We start from the raw sequence: 20442 nt of genomic DNA, 5'->3' as shown, positions 1-20442 counted from the left end.
ACCAGTTCATTTTATTTATTTATTTTTTAAGATTTTATTTATTTATTTGACAGAGAGAAAGATCACAAGTAGACAGAGCAGCAGGCAGAGAGAAGGGGGAAGCAGGCTCCCCGCTGAGCAGAGAGCCTGATGTGGGGCATGATCCCAGGAGCCCGGGATCATGCCCTGAGCCAAAGGCAGAGGCTTAACCCACTGAGCCACCCAGGTGCCCTGACCAATTCATTTTCTAATCAATGTTTTTGTCATTGTTGTTATGAAATAGAATTTTGTTACATTGATTTCATGATGGAATAATCGATTTGAAGACTGCAAGTAGTTTTTTAATATATTGAATTATGAAGTTGGAAGTGCATGATTTAAACCAGAGTTGCCCAACTTGTGCAGACGCCTAGGAAATGGAAGCACAGCATATCAGCCTTGGAAAATTTTTACTTACTGGAAAGGAGTCATCTTCCTTACACAAGCATTTAGTTCCTATCAAGGAAAGAGAGTTTATGTAAGATAGCGTTAAAACCTGGCCCATTACAGATTTGCAAGAAGAAATTGCAGATCAATATTTATCAGTGATCTCAAACCACAATTGCTAAAGAATGTTTCTTGGTGAGAGGCTTCTGTTTGCTCCCCTCTCTATTGAGACCTTCACAATTTAACTAGCCTTAAACATTGCTTTCTTTGTAGTATTACTCTCCTCAGAACTTTCAGGAATCTCTGTTTTCCATAGTAAACTCCAACATTCTTGATGTTTGTAACAAGTTGAGCTCAAAGTGCCCTTCTTTGATCTCCTTAGCTTGATTTATTCACTCATTTAACATGTATTGACTACCCACCTAGTGCCAGTGATGTGCTTCATACAAGGGACTGGCAGTGAACAAGGCAGACAAGGAGTCCTTGTGCTCCCATGATGTTTACTTTCTAGAGGGGGCGAGGGGGTATAAATCAGTGAAAATACGAATACATTAATTTCAACTTTTTTAAGATGTTGAAATATTAGAAATAAGCTAGGATTCTTTTGGCTTCCCTCTATTCCAGTAGTTTTTTTAAATCACTATCTTTATCTCTTACAGGCTAGACAGTTTGGATTTGAATATAAGTTCTGTCACTGACTAGCTATGTGGCTCTAGGCAAATTATTCATCCTCTCTGTTTCTCAGTTTGTATTATTATAACAGGTATAATGATAGAAAATAACTCATAAGGTTCTTATAAAGATTAAATGAGTTAAATCTTCAAGTACTTAAAAGAGTGTTTGTTGTACAGTAAGACTTGGTAAAAATGAGCTATTTACAATTTTTTCTATTAAAATATTCTTTCAAATGGAAGTATACAAAGATGAAATATTCCCAGCACAGTATCCTATGTAAGTCTTACATTCATTCAGTTATTTAATGAAAAACTTTATTTATCTCGATTGTCTTAAATGAAAGAAAAAAAATACCTCAAAGCCAACCTAAATTTTATTTATTCTACCTTTTGCATTTTTATGTTGTGTGTGAAGTATACACTAGCAACCTATCAGGTTGGTTTTGATAAGTGAACAGATTGGACTTACTTTCTGATACTTTAACTCATCTCATATATTGATAGAAACATTAATGAACTCTGTGCTGATGAAATTAAGCACATGGTTTGGGATTTGTCCCATTTCCTTTACTTCTAAAACCATAACTGACTAAATTTTCTTTCCTCCGACGCTGTTCTGTGCGTGGCACTCATTATTCCCACTGTCAGTTGTTCAGGCCCCCTTTGTGTGTGTCACTGGGGCGGCTACTGATTTGGGTCACCTCCACCAGAGTCTCTACCCTTCCAGTTTGTCCTGCACATCACCACTGTACATCTATATCTATCTCTCTCTCTATATATATATGGTCTTAGACTGATCCTTTCATCGTCTACTTTGCTCAAGAAACTACACTTGCTTTCTATCACGCAGAAAGTCAGTGGCCTTTAGATTCCCTCATAAATTGGCTTTACTGCTGAAGCTAGACTCTAATTCTCAAAATGCTCTTGTAGATTTTTAACGCAGTGTTACTACAGTTCTTAGTCTTAATCTTACTTACTAGGTTCAGTCTTCTATTTACACTTTTGTTTTAATACTCTGCTTTTAATTTCTCTGTTCCTTGCCTTCCCTCCCACTTCCTAGACAAACATATCCTTGTTTTCCAGGTACGTTTAGCTCAAATTTTACCTTTCTCATGACTCTTTTAGACTGGTTCGTGACGTTATTGTCCCTAAAATATATAGGTTGACTTCTCCATTTCTGTATTGATACAATGATATGCTTTAAGGGCCTAGATATACCATTAAAGTTTGCTCTTTTTAACGTATTTTACATAGAGCATGTAATTGTGCTGATATAAAGCACGTGCATAGTAAATGATCATTTGGGGGCAGTTTTTAAGGAAGAACGGCTTTATATGTGATGTCTCCCCACCTCATGGGTTCCCTTTGGTTTTATAGAGGCTGCAAGTCGGGCCATAGTCCAATTCCTAGAAATCAATCAGAGTGAAGAAGCCAGTAGAGGTTGGATGCTTCTGACAACAATTAATTTGTTAGCATCCTCTGGTCAGGTAAGTTCTTTGTTTTTGTGTTTGATAACTTTTTTTATCCTCATGGAATTTTGTGAGATTAAATCTATCATCGCATCTAATTAAGATTTTATGATAATCATTATGTTCTTCTAATGCTTCTTACATGTTATTTCATGCTTCTTACAACATCTCTATGAGGAGAATTCTGTTTTATTAATTTTATACCTGAGGGAATGCCTGACTTGAATAGCATTTTCCATCTTTGTCATGTCATAACACACGTGGAACATGATAGCAGTGCACAGTGTGCCAGGTACAGCACTGGACTCCTGTGACTGTAGGCGAGTAGCCTGGAGCTCTGGCTCCATGTGGCCCAGACCAACGCTGCTGTGACCCATGTTAGGGCTCTTGCCTTCTTTTTCCACCCCCTCTAAGTTTTTTAAACACAATTACTCTTTTTTCTTTTATGTAATTTACATACCATATAACTCACCCATTTAAAGTGTGTAATTCAGTGGTTTTTAATATATTCACAGAGTTGTGTAGCCATCACCACAGTCAATTTCGGAACATTTCCATCATCCCAAAAAGAAGCCCTGTACCCTTTAGCTATCACACCCCCATTCTCTATCCTTGCCCCCAGTCTTTTTTTCTTAATTCGATTAATTAACATACAATGTAGTATTTGTTTTAGGGGTACAGGCCTGTGATTTATCAGTCTTATATAATACCCAGTGCTCATTATAACACATACCTTCCCAATGTCTGTCACCCAGTCACCCCATCCCTCCAACCCCTCCTCCCCTCCAGCAACCATTAGTTTGTTTCCTAAGATTAAGAGTCTCTTATGGTTTGTCTCCATCTCTGATTTCATCTTTTTTTATTTTTCTCTCCCTTCCCCTGTGATCCTCTGTCTTCTTTCTCAAATTCCTCATATCAAGGGCACTTGCCTTAGAAGAATCATCTGATGTCACTTTGCTAATAAGGAATAAATGACATGGAAAATACTTTTAAATTCTTTTAACTTTATGGAAAATAGGGGAATACTGATGTTTTCAGGATGATATGTATTCCCTTCCCACTTGACTTATTCTGGAGATTGCCACTCCCCCCACCCAATCACCTTTAAACATCTGCCATGATCTGTGTTGCATCTACTCAGTGATGATCTGTTTGGATGCCTGAATCTTGGCCTGTGATTTGGGCATGAAAGTTTATTCAACCTTCTACAGTTCTGAGTAGAATTACCTATCAAAGTTAGTGCCAGTCTTGAGAATGGTTATTATCTAAATTACAGTGGGGTTTTACACAACTCACATCATTTAATAATGGGATTTACAAAAGCAGGTGTGACACTAGTCATACTACAGTGACAGGCCACAGTAGAAACAGTGCATATTCCTTAGTAACCATATCCTGGCAGTAGTCACTAGCCTCAAGTAGTAGCCCTGGGACTTTTCTCCCTTAGAATGATCTGTTTCCCTTTTTTGTTTTAGGTTTCTTTCTTAACATCACAAAAGAAATCAGACCAACTTGCTCTGATGTACCTGGGACTTCCCAGATTTTAGCTCGGAAGCCCCACATCCCAGGCAACCCTTGAGTCCTGGGCAAATGGAGATGTTTGTTTACTCCAAGTAACCTTCAGATAGTCCTAAAGAGGCCCGCTGTTTCCATGTATCTGTGACCAGACCAGAAGACTATCAAAATGTCAATTCTGTTTGCTGTTGATGGTAGCTATAAATGCCTCCCTATTACTGTACCAAAATTTGGTTTGGTTTAGAATAACATGTAAAATAATTATTTTTCATTAGAATATTTCTGAATTTTATTTTTTTTAGGATTTTTATTTATTTATTTGAGCAAGAGAACAGTAGTGTAGGTGAGGGATTGAGGGAGAGGGAGAAGTAGACTCTCTACTGAGCAGGGAGCCCTCCATGGGGCTCGATCCCAGGACCCCAAGATCATGACCTGAGCTGAAGGTAGACGCTTAAGCTATTGAGCCACCCAGGCACCCTGGAATATTTCTAAGTTTTAATCACATTTTCTGTAGATGCTGCCTTTCTCAGGTGTGAAAAAAAGTGTGTCCTACCAAAATTCCTAACACACTAGAAAGTCAATAAATGTGAATTACCTTAAATATGTACAAATGGACAGATTGCCTTAAAAGACTAAGAAAAGAATCAGGGGAAACCTAATCACTTTTTGAAAAAATTACAAATGTTGCCGATTACTAGTTTGGATGCCAAGTTATACTTTTAGTCTATCAGTTATAAAATGAAAACGAGAAGTCATGTATTTTGCCTAATGGAAAGGGAAAGCCTAGTAATGACCTAACTAGAAAAAGACATTTTATTTTATTTTTATTCTGTTTTTAAAGATTTTTATTTAGTTAGTTGAGAGAGAGAGAGACAGAGATAGTGAGAGAGATAGTGAGAGAGAGCATGAGCAGGGTGGAGAGGGAGAAGCAGGCTCCCTGCCGAGCAGAGAGCCTGACATGCAACCCCATCCCAGAACCCTGAGATCATGACCTGAGCCAAAGGTAGACACTTGACGACTGAGCCACCCAGGTGCCCTGAAAAAGAGACATTTTAAAAGAAAATTCAGGGTTATATATTTTGAGTTAGCTTTTTTGTTTACCTGCCATTTCCTGTTGGTAGTGGTGAGGTACATAGATGACAAAAACATGTCCTAAATCAACATGTAGATGACAAAGATGGAGTAGATGAAGATAACACTATAAGATGCAATCATGGGGCACCTGGGTGGCTCAGTGGGTTAAGCGTCTGCCTTCAGCTCAGGTCATGATCCCAGGGTCCTGGGATTGAGTCAGCATCAGGCTCCCTGCTCAGCAGACAATCTGCTTCTCCCTCTCTCTCTCTGCCTGCCGCTCCCCCTGTTTGTGTGCTCTCTCTGTCATATAAATAAATAAAACCTTAAAAAAAGAAAAAAAAACTAAACCATTTAAAAAAAATAAAATGCATTCATGGGGGATATATGTAGTGCTATGAAAATAGAAATGTGAAATGTGAGAGCTACAAATTTTGTAGGTGGGGGTAGGAGGAAAGATGAGGAATTAAAGCTTCTGACATGGGCAGACTTTAAACTGAACATCAGAAATATGGAGATGGGGTAACTAGAAGTAATCACAGTGGGAAGAGCAAAGGGTTTTTAAAATATTTAGAGGCAGGAATTGATACTGGATGTGTAGAAAGGGACCAGATCATGCAAGGGATTGTTCTTTTTTTTTTTTTTTTTTGTTATTGGTTTTTGGTTTTTGGTTTTTTATTTGCAAGGGATTGTTGCAAAGTTGCTCTCCTCTCATCACCCTGCTACTGCATTAGTTCAAGCCCCATCTCTCATACGGTTTTCTGTAATAGTTTCCTAATTACCTTGGGTTTCTTGCTTTTTATATCTAACATATCTAGACTACCACCAGCTAATTTTCTGAAATCTGGTTCTGTTATTCCTTTGTTTGTAACACTTCAGTGGTTCTCCAGTGCCAGGAAAATAAAAGTCAAACCAGATTGGGAGACCATGTGCATACATAGGTCATCAGACATATACACGTGGGGATCATTCAGCCAGCTTTGTCACCTAGGGCAGGTTATGTCAGTGATGAGTTTCAACTGCTTCATGTGTAAAGTCAGGATCATACAATAATAGAATATACCTTGTAGGGTTGATGGAGGAATAGATGAGTAATTAAAATGCTTTATGCCTTATGCCTGTTTTATAATTAACACTTATTAAAGATTAGATGTTATTATTGTGGCTTTTCAGGAATTAACAGTTTTGGACTCAGGTTCCTGAAACATACTATACTATAGAGTTCAACCTCCTATGTATCTTCCAGATGATCTTTCCCCTCTTAATTCCTATACTTTTCCATTTCGTTCCTGGCAGTGTTGATAATTCCCTTTATATTAGCCAGCATGTACCGTCATCACTATACTTAAGAGATTAAATCATAGTCGAACCTACTTCTGCTAGTAGACCGCGGTCTTCTGAAGGGCAGGGGTGCTTTGTCATTGCATGTCCCATTCCTAGCACACTGCCAGACATACCCTACACATTCAAAACTTGCTTGATGAGAGAACTAAGAAACTTAATATAGATGATGCCAGCTCTTGATCTCCAGCGTGGTAAAACTTTTTATTCCAGACTTCACCGTGAGAAAATTTGCCAGTTATTATAGCATACTTCTTAAGAATACTGGAAGCCTCACCATAACAAGAAGGTGGAATTTTTTCCTTTAGAAGTTGTTGAAAATGATATAGAGATGTGTGTGTGTGTGTGTGTGTGTGTGTGTGTGTGTGTGTCTGTCTGTGATGGCTATATCCCTCAAGTGTACTTCCAGCCTCAAGAATGTATTTTAAGAATAAAAATGATGGTCAAGCAACTACTAATACATAATGTAGTGCTTAATATAGCTCATGTTTGTTATATAATGCTTATATTAGCTCTGAGACCTAATTGGCATTATATCTGTTTTATAGGAGAGAGAAGTGAGGTCCGGCAAAATTAGTTTGCCCAAATTTATGGTTAAGTTTCTTTTTTCCAGATTGCAAAGTTTATATTCTTTGAAACATTCTGCCTCTTAATAAATAAATAGTGAACTTAATAAATAACAAATACATCTCAATCTTTGATTAAAGCAAACTTGTCCAAATGGAAAATGAGTATTTGTCAGCATGGAGTAATTTTTTAAAAATTTTCAGGCATTTAAGAAGTTATTTTGATATGTAATTTTCTGGCTTAAAATTTGTAAGTTAATGATTTAACGTCTGGCTTAAAATTTGTGAATTTCCTTAGCTGTACCAATTACAGTTATATCTGTCTATCTGCTTATTCACTTATTTATTGGTTTGTTTTCCAGAAAACCGTGGACTGCATGACAACGATGTCAGTGCCTTCCACCCTGGTTAAATGTTTATATCTGTTTTTTGACCTTCCACATGTGCCTGAGGCCGTTGGAGGTGCACAGAATGAGCTACCTGTAGCAGAACGTCGTGGACTACTCCAGAAAGTTTTTGTACAGGTGCGGAAGGTGCTATTTGTCTGCCCAGCAATACCAGTCTGTTTAAAGTGAAACAGGTGTACTCCTCAAAGAGATGTTCTGCCTATTCCATTTTCTATAGTATTCCATGCTCTTACGTATTTTTAAGATTTTATTAATTATTTATTTGAGAGAGAGAGAGAGTTAGAAAGAGTGCACAGGTTTGGGGAGAGGCAGAGAGAAAAGAGAAGCAGGCTCCTCGCTGAGCAGGAAGCCTGATGTGGGGCTGTGTCCCAGGACCTTGGGATCATGATCTAATCCGAAGGCAGACACTTAACCAACTGAGCCACTCAGGCACCCCTTCTATGCTCTTTATTATTGACTTTGTCTCATATAATTGCCACATTTCTTGAATCTGAACACTTATTTTGAGGAGTAATGGAGTGAGGCATTAACAAGTTTATTTCTCTGGACAGATTCAAATATTAAGGTATTCTTTGATAAGGCAATAACATCTCTAAAAGGAAATAAGCAAGAAAAACTTCTGTTGACAGTCATATGAAATTTGGGGTAATAGTTCTTTTCTTTTTTTTTTTTCTTAAGATCTTATTATTTACTTGACAGACAGAGATCACAAGTTGGCAGAGAGGCAGGCAGAGAGAGAGGAGAAATTAGGCTTCCCACTGAGCAGAGAGCCCGACGTGGGGCTCGATCCCAGGACCCTGGGATCATGACCCAAGCCGAAGGCAGAGGCTTTAACCCACTGAGCCACCCAGGTGCCCCTGGGGTAATAGTTCTTAAAATATTGAGAAATTCTGTTTGTTGCTCTAAATATAGGAAATTCCTAGCCTATAAATATTTCACTTGTAAAAGGCTGTTTATTTTAGTGGCTGCCACCACCTCCTCTGCTCTCTGCTTATAAAGTCCTTCTTCACCGCTGTTGCTGCTATTCCTTTAATAGCATTAGCAGTTAACCAGGGTTTAGTAGACCTTTGTTAGTTTGCCTGGCCATCATTTTGATATCCTTCCTTGGGAGAAAATTTTCAAAACAGAGTACACACATGTGGAATACAGTCTATCTATGGGACTAATACAGTGTTCAAAAAACCACATTGACACAAGAGGACAGGTACTGCATCATTTCACTTCTGTGAATCAAAGTGGTCAAACTCTTAGCAAGTAGAACAGTGGTTCCCAGGTGCCAGAGGGTAGGGAACAAAGGGTTGTTGTTCAGTGGGTGTAGCGTTTCAGTTTTTTGCAGGATGAAAATGTGCTAGAAAGCTGTTGTATAGCAACGTGCATGAAATGAACACTATACTTAAAAATGATTAAGATGGTAAATTTTGTGTTACGTGTTTTCACCTCAGTTAAAAAAAATAAAAATAAACCACACCTGTTTGAATTCAGTTCTCTGCAATTACATAATTTAAGATGCACATTTCTCACCTCTGAAGTAAGGAAAATGATACCTACCTAAAGGATTTTTGTGAGGATTAAGTTAAATAAAACACAAAGCGATGGTTTGTGTGTGGTAGACATGAACTAAAAGTCCCTTTGATTGCTGTTCTTTCCACCACCAGGGCCACCTCCCTCAGAGTAGCTGAGAGGACAGTGGATCTGCAGTGGGTAAGGTGGAGCTGGATACATGGTAGTGGGGTCTTTGATGAAGAGCTTTGTGGAGGGGTGAGCAATGAGGGGACAAGAGAGAGGGAGACTGAGGCGGTTTTAGAAAGGAAAAGACACAGGGCACCTGGGTGGCGCTCAGTTCTTTAATCATCTGCCTTCAGGTCAGGTCATGATCCCAGGGTCCTGGGCTTGAGCTCCAGGTCAGTCTCCCTGCTCAGCAGGAAGCCTGCTTCTCCCTCTGCTTTTGCCCTACCCCACCCCCTGCCCCAGCTCTTGCACACATGTGTGCACTCGCTCTCTCTCAAATAAATAAAATCTTAAAAAACAACAACAAAAAAAGGGAAAAGACAAGATTATCCATAAAGTACTAATTCAACAAATATTTATTGAACACTGGATTTCTTAGATACTTTTTGCTAGTAGTTAGGTAACATCCATTATCTCATATCATTTGGAAGGCATCCCATGACTTTAGAGGTTTTGTTTTTCCACAAAATGATGATGAGAGCAAATGGCAGAAATAGGATTAGAAGTTATGTTTATCTCAGTCCTGAATTAGATTGGATGAGAAAAGCAATGGGAATAAACAAAGGAGTAAATCCCATAGGAATTAAAGCTGCTTAAAGACGTTGCTAATGAATGTAGTGGGTTAGTCTTTGCTTATAGGCTAGGAAGCCTATTTCAATAAAGCTCTTCTAAAGAACTAATTAATACCTTTGGCAATAAGTGGAGGCTTAATTTTGTGTATTTAATGCTAATTAAGTATAGCAAAGATTTCTTCTAAAACTTAAAAAAATGTTTTCTGTATCTGAAGGCCGAGGGTGTTTCCAAATGAATGTGAGATTCATTTCAGCATGTTGGAACCATTGAATGTTAAGGCCAAAAGGAACTTCAATGAGAATTTGGATGAAACTCTCTGTTTAAAGTTACAGAAACCAATAGCTGAGGCTGTAATCCACAGCAGTTGTGTGGCAGGGATGGGGGCCTGGCTCTTCCCACCTCCTAATCCAGTGCTCCTTTAGCATCACTTCCTTATTTCATTTTCTCCTCACAGACTGGACACTGTGGTCGCCACTTTGTCTAGAATGCCAGTGGGAACAGACTTACCAAATGTTTTCAGAACAGATACTGTTTATGATACATGAAACCCATGTGTTTATGTTATGTGACAGTTGGTTTTCTGGGTCCTTAGCATTGGTACTGGTTCATGTAGGCATCCACTGTGTTGTGTTGTTTGTTTTGTGGGTTTTTTGCTGTTGTGTTGATTTGGCCAGTTATTTTCTGCCACACTTGGCTAGACTTAATAACAGAGTCTCTACAAATAGAAATGGTTAGTATATAGGAAAAGACGAATGAGATATAGACTGGTTTTCTATTCTATAAAATGAAAGGATTACATGAGATTATTTCTGATAATCCTTTTGCCTTTAAAGATTAAGAGCTAGTTATTTTAAAAATCAAAAAATTTAAGAAATTAAATCCAGTTCATTTTTGAGAAGAAAGATTTGTTTTGGAGAAAAGTGTTTTATTTTCAAGTTTGTTTTTATGTTACAAATTAGAGAATTGAGAAATTAGAGAAATGACTTCTCTAATCACATAAGGTAGTGTGAGAACCAGTGAAAAGTATAATCAGTGGTGTACTTTTTTGAAGGTAGATATTTTGCTGCAGTTGATGATCTTTTTTTTCATTTTTTTTTGTTACATTTGACATGTATATGGAAAGATAATACCTATTAACACATATTAAGTCAGTATCCAGCAATTTCTCCAGGCATTTTTGTGTGTGTCAGGGGGAATGCCTGTATTAGCTATTTTGTAAATATCTTATTTCTCTGAATTCTTGGTCCCTTTTTCCCCCCTTCCTCATATTTGGCAACTATGAATTAGAAAGCCCTTCTATTTAAGTAAATTTTTGCATTGAAGGAAATAGGAGAAGTAAAAACCTAACTTTCTCAGACAAAACATATTTTAAATACTTTTTGTATATTTAGCAGTTTCCCCACAGATGCTGAAATACTCAAATTTCATGAAGCACATTTCTTTGAAGAGAATAAAATTTACATAAATTATAGTTACTTTACTCATTATTATATATATTTTTGAATATTTAGAAAAGAAATTTTAGCTAGGAGAAGAAAAGTTAACTTCTGATGCTGAGACAAGATAAACAGGAAAAAAATCCATTGAAGGCAGAAACCATAGCTGAATTCTACAAGTAGTGGCTCTTAGTGCTTTGAGTACTAGTGTAATGTATATTCTGCAAATCATAATTAAGGAATAAATTCTCATTCCAAAGTTTAAGAAGTTTTGAATCTTCTTTGAAAGCCAAACCTTAGAAGATTTTTGGCTACTAGAGATAATTGAAAGATGCTTCAGAATTAAGATGATTTTGTTATTGTAATATCTCCTTTACCTGTATAGAAATTGGAACAATTTAAAAATACTTTTCAAGACCTGTTTTTACTTTCTCATCTCCCTAAAACTGTCCTTTTTAGAGAAGAAAATTGTATCTCACCTATGACAATCTACGAATTAAAGAACCAAATTAGAAAACCAAAATGTTGACCTTGAAAGTTACTGTTGATTTATTCCATTTCAGAGTCAGTATGCAAAAATACCACAGAGAAGACAGGAGAGTAAACAGAGTTGGGTTTTTTTGGGCGGGGGGGGGAGGTTTGGTTAATTTTAAATAAGCTGATAAAAGTAGGTCTGGCTTACTATCTTAGTATAACACACTTCTAAATTATAGGGTTTTTTTTTTTAACATTGCCTGAGTTAGAGCACCCATCATTGTGGCTTTAATGATTTCACTTAATACTAACCCTGAACTTTCAGAGTTTTTAATAATCAGATCTAGCCCTCTTCTGGCTCCTCCTTTACCCAACCACTCATTTATTTAAATACACATTTGTTTTGTTTTTTTAGATCTTAGTGAAACTCTGCAGTTTTGTTTCTCCGGCGGAGGAGCTGGCTCAAAAAGATGATCTCCAGCTTTTATTCAGTGCAATAACCTCTTGGTGCCCTCCCTACAACCTGCCTTGGAGGAAGAGTGCTGGAGAAGTCCTTATGACCATATCCCGTCATGGTCTTAGTGTCAATGTAGTGAAGTATATTCATGGTGAATATTTCTTTATGTTCATTTTCAGTGCTCTAAGTTTCTTTCATTTTTCTCTTCTTCATATGATGACAGACTGCTTTTTAACTCTTAGTTCTCTAAAGATTTTATTTCAAATTAAAAATGGTCTTTGCCAGGAGAAGAAAAATTTTTATTTGTGAGACATTTCAAATGTAAGAAATTTTTGTATGTTCTAAACAATGGATATCTACAAGAGTTGAAATAATTTCATTGTTTATAAATGTTTAATCATAATGTAAGTTTGGTGTCGTAGCCTATTCTTCCCGACTCTTCTCCTGAAAAAAAAAAAAAAAGTTTTTTTATGATACTATAGTTTAAAGCCTTTCTGAAGATATTTCATAAGTAGATAGGTAAGTATCTGGCCAATGGGGCATAAGTGAAATTAGGTGGATTCTTTATCATTACTAAGGAGAAATTGTGCATTCTGTTTAACTCCTATGTAAGTGTCAGTTACCCTTTAAAATGTCTTATTAGGAGACAGTGTAGCATCTGAAATAGTTCACTTCTTATATATTTTTTCCCTGAAAATCTTACAAAATAATTTTTAATACAACTGTTTGTTCAGTCACCTAACATCAATCAGTCATTAAATGCTTCTTGCCCACATTCCCACGTTTAATCTTCTTAGCTTTTGTTATGTGACATTGGATTTCTTTAGCAAATCAATTTCGTTAAAGATAATAGAAAAAAAATGTTGAGAGTTTACACTCTATTTATTTCATGGAACAACTAATTAATCACAGTGAGTTATGCTTCATTCAAAACCCATCTCTGTTCTTAAATTTGTTCACGATTCATCAGGCAACCGGATTCTGCTCAAACCCACACTCCTCTGTGCCTTTACTAAGTTATGAGTTTTCTGTGGAAAATTTGCTTTAAGTAAAAGATCAGAAGGGGCCACAAGGACAAATGAGTTCTATTCACACCCTAGTGTCTGCCCAGCTGTATGAGGGCTTCTGTGACACATGTCACATCCACCCAGCACCTCTCCATAAGGCTCAGAGCACTGCCTGTTCTGGGAAAGCGTCTGGAGGTGAGGAGTGTGTGACAGCCTGCTTGGGGGTCCAGGCTCAGCATCTCTCTGATGGGGAGACTGGACTAGGCCTGCAGATGTGCCTTCAGGTGGCTGGGAGAACATCTTTTTGGAAAGCCTTTAATCCCCAGAGTCAGTGAGAAGGTATCACTGTGCTTTAAATGAGTAACATACAGTGCAAACATAATTTCAAAAATTTTATTTCCTGAAGTATTTCTGTATCTCATTGGTCCATATTTACTCCTATTTGAGCTTTTATTTTTTTTAAAAGATTTTATTTAATTTGACAGACAGAGATCACAGATAGGCAGAGAGGCAGGCAGAGAGAGAGGAAGGGAAGCAGGCTCACTGCTGAGCAGAGAGCCCGATGTGGGACTCGATCCCAGGACCCTGGGATCATGACCTGAGCTGAAGGCAGAGGTTTTAACCCACTGAGCCACCCAGGCGCCCCCCTATTTGAGCTTTTAAACTAATGATTGGATTTTTCTTTTTAAACTTAGAAGATAGGTTTTTGGGTTCCCCCCTCCCCCCCATCCTTTCACTATTCTAACATAAAAGATCAAAAATACTGTTTGGCAGCAAGCAATCATTTTGTTTAATGAAAAACGTCTAAGTGTGATGTAAAAACTATAATAATGTCAACTATTTTTCAACATTTCCTGTATTACCCTTTGTTTACAACTTAGAGGCAGAGCTTTTCCAGTGAATTTGAGTCTTATATTTACTTTTAGAATGTGTAACATTTATCTTATAGTATTTTATAGATACATTAAAATTCAGTATTTCATTGAGAATAAAAGCTTTTATTTAAGAATAAAAATTTTCTTAAGCAATTGATATAAATAATACGTATTTATTTAATTCTTAATTTTTGCAGAAAAAGAATGTTTATCTACATGTGTTCAGAATATGCAGCAATCGGATGACCTGTCTCCCCTAGAAATTGTTGAAATGTTTGCTGGGCTTTCTTGTTTCCTCAAAGATTCAAGTGATGTTTCCCAAACCCTTTTGGATGATTTTCGGATATGGCAAGGATATAATTTCCTTTGTGATCTCTTGCTTAGGTAAGACCCCACAATTTAAGAATATATTTTAAATGTGTATTCAGTCTTTTTTGTCAATGGAAACAGCATGGCTTGGGGCTATGAAAAAAAAGGGATTAGTCACTTATTCAATGTATACTTTATCCCCTTGGCTTTAATCACTTCTTTTTATTCCTGTCTGTCAGCAGTGTATAAAAAGTGAGTTTAAGCTTGCAAATGCAGGCTACAAACTTGGTGGAATCCATGGTTAGGTGTGCAAGTAAATCTGTTCTTCAGTAGCTGAGGGGGAAGAGCTTCCGTGAGCTAATTGACATCTTTCTAAAGTGTAAACTCTTCATGCTTAATTATATTTTGGGGATTTCTTACTATACCAGTGGTTTATTAATATAGTTAATAACAAGAATAATTATGTAGATTGAATGAGACCTTACAATGTATATATAAAACAAAATGTATCGCAAGCCCCCTTTTCCATCCCAAATGTTTCATGCATATCCTGGGAAAATGGCTGGTTGCAAATTTATTAAGAAGAAAATACTCATGTCTCACTAGTTGTTCCTGGCCCATTACTTTTAAATCATTTGATCTGTTCTAAACCAGCACTATTTTGTAAACTCTTTATTTCTAATACCAGTTTAACCTACTTGCAATTACTACTAAGCAACTTCCCAGAATACAGTGTGGCATATATATATATATATATCTTAATTTACGGAGGAGGATATAGAAGGTGATGAGGTGAGCATTTCATGTTACTGGGTGGGGGGTGTTAATTGGCATAATCCTTTGAGCCTGCAGATTGATCACTTACAGTCAAGAGCCTCAAAAATGTTGATACTCTAACCTGTGGTTATTAATCCTAGAAATATAATCCTAAATGTAGACAAAATTAATGCTCCTGTATTCTGATTCCCACTGGCTATCCCACCTCCCTTTCCTCAAATCTGTGGTTGGCTCTTCATGACCATTAAAAGAGTATCTATAGGGATTTTATATTAAAAAGGAGAAGCATTTGTGTCAACACTGGTAAATGGAAAAAACAGGTTATAAAATTCTGTATATGGTGTAAAAATAACTATTATTAAGACCAAACTTTTTACAATTAAAAAAAGGCAAGTTTATAAACCATATCAGAATATTTTTTTAAAAGATTTTATTTATTTATTTGACAGAGATCACAAGTAGGCAGAGAGAGAGGGGGAAGCAGGCTCCCTGCTGAGCAGAGAGCCCAATGTGGGGCTCAATTCTAGGACTCTGGGATCATGATCTGAGCCAAAGGCAGAGGCTTAACCCACTGAGCCACCCAGGTGCCCCAAACCATATCAGAATATTAACAGGTGTCTGAGTTGTGAAGCTAAACATATTTTTTTCTACTTAAGTGTATTCTTCAGCTTTATTTTAATTAGAATAATTAGTTCTGTTAGGGAGGAAGCCCCAATAAATCTTACTCTTTTAAAGAGATAGTTTTGCACCTTATTTTGTGTTCTCGATAAAGCCACAGTCAAAATATAATTCCATAATGACTCCAAATGTTCTTTTAAAGAAATATGGTTCTAAAAAAATTACTCTTCAGAACTTTATTTAAATGTATTCTAATGATAGTTCCTGAACTAATTAATGAGATACAGATAAAGACTTAGAACTCTTTTGAAGAAACTCATTTTTAAAAAATTGCTAACAGAAGATGTCTTCGGAAGGAAATGGTTAATAAGATTTTAGGTTATAAACAGTGAAACTTTATAATCTTAGATTTTTTAAGGATCTTAAGAGGCATTTAATGTAATTCTTTTATCTTGTGCTTTCTACCAAAGATTAGTGATCAATCTAAAATAACGCTGTTATAAATAAAATCTTAAAAAAAAATAACACTGTTAGATGCAAAATCAGCAGTTATATATGAGGTCTTAGCCTATTACAATTTTTTTTTCATTATGGTGTCTTATAATGAAATTTGTAGATTTTTTAAAGTATGTCTTTATATAAGGAAAAATTGTACAAAGAAACTTCTTGGAGTACTTTATACCTTTACTTTACTGCATATGCAAACTGAAAATTTCTCCTTATTAAATTTGAGCATACAACAAAAGAGAAAAAATATTTACCAAACGATACTTTCCCTAGATTGGAACAAGCGAAAGAAGCAGAATCCAAAGATGCCTTGAAAGATCTGGTTAATCTGATAACTTCCCTAACAACGTATGGTGTCAATGAACTAAAACCAGCTGGTATTACCACAGGGGCACCCTTTTTATTGCCTGGTTTTGCAGTACCTCAGCCTGCAGGCAAAGGTGAGTCATTTGTTTTCTTCCTATTCTGAGCCACTCAAAGAAGTAGAGACAATAAATCAGTTTGACTTGGATTGCTCTTTGTTACATGTATAAAGGTGTAATAGGCTATTTTTCTTTAGAGTTTATGCTTTATTTATGTTGCAAGTTCTTGGGTGACAGCCTTACCAGGTCACATGCTTGTAAATAATATATATGATGAAATATATATGATGATATATAACATCAGCCAATGAAATTTACATTTTAGTATTTCACCTTAACATTCAAACAGCCTAATAATTTAAACATGGCCCTTTTTGTATGTTGGCAGGCTAATACATTTCCAGTTTATGTGGTTGGAACTTGATTCACACTCTGATCACTTAGCTTATCTCTATATAAGATGTAAATAGAAAGCCTGAGTCACAAATGCTTGTATTTTAAAACTAAACAAATATAGGTACAGAGACTTTTTTTTTTGGTGAGGGAGAGAGAGAGAATCTTAAGCAGGCTCCATACCCAGCACGGAGTCTGCTGAGAGGTTGGATCTCACAACCCTGAGATTGTGACCTGAGCAAAATTGGATGCTTTACCAACTGAGCCACTACGCGCCCCACAAAGACATTATATTATTTATTTCAGATCGGGGAGTAAATTTTTAAAGTTAGGATTTCCCAACTTTGACTCCTCATCTAGTGATATTTTATTGAGACCTTTTTTAGTTAATAACATTAAGTTACATGAGAGTGCAAGTTAGTTTTACAGTTTAATTTTTTTAACTTCATAATAACTGTTCTAAAAGAAACTGAGCCTTCAGGCCTCTCATGGTTTCTTGACTATGATTGTCACTTACTAAATATTCGATACAGTTACAATATTTGCATGTAAAATTTAACTAGGCAGAAAAAATCAACATGTCTGGTTATTTAAATTTCAGAGTATGTTATCTTCGTACTTTATGACATAGAAGTCAGCAGTTAGAAATTTATTTCTTCAGTGAGTAAATGGATTTACTAGAAAGCCCTAAATTTAATTTATTGGGGAAAATTATATTGAAAACTCATGACTTTGATTGGAGTTGTCAGATTTCCTGTAGTAAATTGTACCCTCAATGTGCAGTTTTTTAAGTGAGTCTCTGTGCAGTAAGGAGAAATCCAGGCATATCTTACTGAGCAGTTCAAGGTTTCACTTTATTAAATATTAAGGAAAAAATAAGAGTCTCAAAAAACTCCTAATATATAGACTGTAGCTTGAGAATTCCACAATTAACTGTTTCTTTGAGTTAATTTAAAAATAGCTCACAGCAGGGGTGCCTGGGGGGCTCAGTCGTTTAAGTGTCTGCCTTCAGCTCAGGTCATGATCCCAGGGTCCTGGGCTTGAGTCCCGCCATCAGGCTCCCTGCTTAGCGGGGAGGCTGCTTCTGCCTCTCCCACTCCCCCTGCTGGTGCTCTCTCTCTCAATCAGAGAAAGACAATTATCATATCATCTCTCTGATATGAGGAATTTGAGAGGCAGGGCGGGGAGTTTGGGGGCTTGGGAGGAAAAAAATGAAACAAGATGGGATCGGGAGGGAGAAAAACCATAAGAGACTCTTGATCTCAGGAAACAAACAGGGTTGCTGAGGGGTTTGGGGGTAGGGATAGGGTGGTTGGGTTATGGACACTGGGGAGGGTATGTGCTATGGTGAGTGCTGTGAAATGTGTAAGCCTGATGATTCACAGACCTGTACCCCTGGGGCAAGTAATACATTATATGTTAATAAAAATAATGTAAAAAGAATAGCACAGCATACATAGGTCACAGCATATTTCCTCTTTTAAACTTTATTTTATTTGGTTAATTAATCCAATCATGATACTGGCATAATAGCTAATTACAATTGCATCATTTTTTAATGAGAGAATTAATGTAGCAAAATTGACCTTCCTCATATGTCTTTCTCATATTGTCTCATCTGTAACAGGGATAATAAATATATAACCTAACACCTTCAGGGGTTACTGGGAGAATCCAGTGACATGATATCTATGAAAGCAAGATTAACTAGAAAGGACAGTGCCCTAAGAGTCAGAATCTGGGTGACTCTGAGTCATTGAACCTTTCTAAATATCACTGTCTTCTTCAGATAAATTGATGCAGTATTCTATAAAATGAATGGATCAAGCTAGATCATTTTGAGTTTAATTTGTAAGTCAAAAAATACCTATTTCCCATGGCCTGCTTTGTTAAGGTTATTGTGTAGACTAAAGGAGATAGCTCTGTTTCACATAAAGAGAATATGGGATTTTTTTTCCGTCAGCAGTATTGAGGCATCATTTGCATATATTCAAATCTGTCCATTTTAAGTGTCGAATTTGATGAGTTTTCATAAATATATATGCTTGTGTAATCACCACTGTAATCATGATATGGAATATTCCCATCCTTCTAAAGATTTACTTGTTTCCCTCGTGTTCAGTCCCTGCTTCCCCTCCCACTTGCCCTGGCAGCCATTGATCTGCTTTGGTTTCACCCTGTGGTTTCGCCCTTTCTAGAATTTCATAAACTGGAATCATACAGTATGTTTTTTTGTATCTGGCTTCTTTCACTTTTGTGATTCGTCCATGTGATTGCATGTATTTGAAGTTTGTTCCTTTTTTGGAAAGTATTTCATTATGTGGATTTCTTGCACTTTGTTTACCTGTTCATCAATTGATGGCGTTTATTTAACTGTCATGACTAATGTTTATATGAATATTTATATGAAACAAGTCTTTGTGGGGATGTATAGTTTTGTTTCTTTGGGGTATATACCAAGCAATAGAATTGCTAGGTCATATGTATATTTAACTTTATGAGAAACTGTCAGACAGTTTTATAAAGTAGCTATCCCATTTGCCCTCATGTCAGCTGCAGTGTGAGAAAGTTTGCTTTACATCCTCAGCAACACTTGTTTTAGACATTCTACTGAGTATGTAGTAGTATCTGGTTGTATTTTTAATTTGCATTTTTTTAAAGGATTTCAAACATCTTTTAATGTGTTTATTTGCCATTTGTATCTCTCAACTTCGGTTCAGATCTCTGTGCCCAGTGTTTGATAGGATTGTTCTTTTCATTGGGATTTTAAGAGTTCTTTAAATATTCTGGATAAATCTTTTATAAGATCCGTGTTTTTTTAAGTATGTTCTCCTGATCTTAACTTGCCTTTTATTCTTAGTAGCATCTTTAGAAGAATGGAAACTTAATTTTGATGAAGTCCAACTTACCATATTAAAAAATATTTTGCAGATATTAACTCATATTGAAAAAAATCTTACTTAACCAAATTAACTAAGATTTGTGTTTTCTTCTAGGAGTTTCATATTTTGATATTTCTGTTAGGGTCTGAGATACATTTTAAGTTAATTTTTGCATATGGTAGGAAATAATTTTTTTTCCTTTCAGTATGGCTATCCAAGACCTTTTGTTGAAAGGAGCACGTATAACCATACATCTGCGATTCATTTTCAGATCTGCTCCATTGATCAGTATGTCCATCCTTAAGCCAATACCATAAGGTTTTGATTACTGTATCTTTTTTTTTCTAACTGTATCTTTAAAGTAAGTCTTAAAATAGAGTCATGTAAGTTGTCCAATTTTGTTCTTCCTTTTCAAAATTACTGTGGCCATTCTGAATTTGGCCATTCTTTGAACTCCATATAAATTTAATAATCATGTCAACTTTTGAAAAAATAAAAATAAAAGCCTGAGACTGGGAGTTGATTGGGAGTGCAAATGTAATCAACTTGGGGGAGAATTAACATTTTAACAATATTGAATCTTCCAATCCATGTAA

The 20442-nt window shown here is 36.3% G+C and overlaps 1 protein-coding gene across 2 annotated transcripts in view; it reads left to right on the top strand.

Annotated features, from left to right (window-relative positions):
* The window catches only part of WDFY3 (WD repeat and FYVE domain containing 3), a gene marked incomplete at its 5' end in the record, with an annotated part of 176668 nt that overhangs the window by 21226 nt on the left and 135000 nt on the right, over positions 1-20442 (top strand). For both annotated transcript variants that reach the window (XM_080796083.1, XM_080796084.1), the window contains 5 exons: positions 2457-2566; positions 7404-7565; positions 12075-12267; positions 14196-14382; positions 16483-16649. In XM_080796083.1, coding sequence (XP_080652209.1) covers positions 2457-2566; positions 7404-7565; positions 12075-12267; positions 14196-14382; positions 16483-16649 — 819 coding nt within the window. The remainder of the gene's footprint in view (positions 1-2456; positions 2567-7403; positions 7566-12074; positions 12268-14195; positions 14383-16482; positions 16650-20442) is intronic.

Source organism: Martes martes, assembly GCF_963455335.1.
Source record: "Martes martes genome assembly, chromosome: 2".
NCBI classification, from domain to species: domain Eukaryota; kingdom Metazoa; phylum Chordata; class Mammalia; order Carnivora; family Mustelidae; genus Martes; species Martes martes.
Note: the sequence above shows the minus strand (reverse complement) of the source record. Positions and strands in the feature narration are given on the sequence as shown.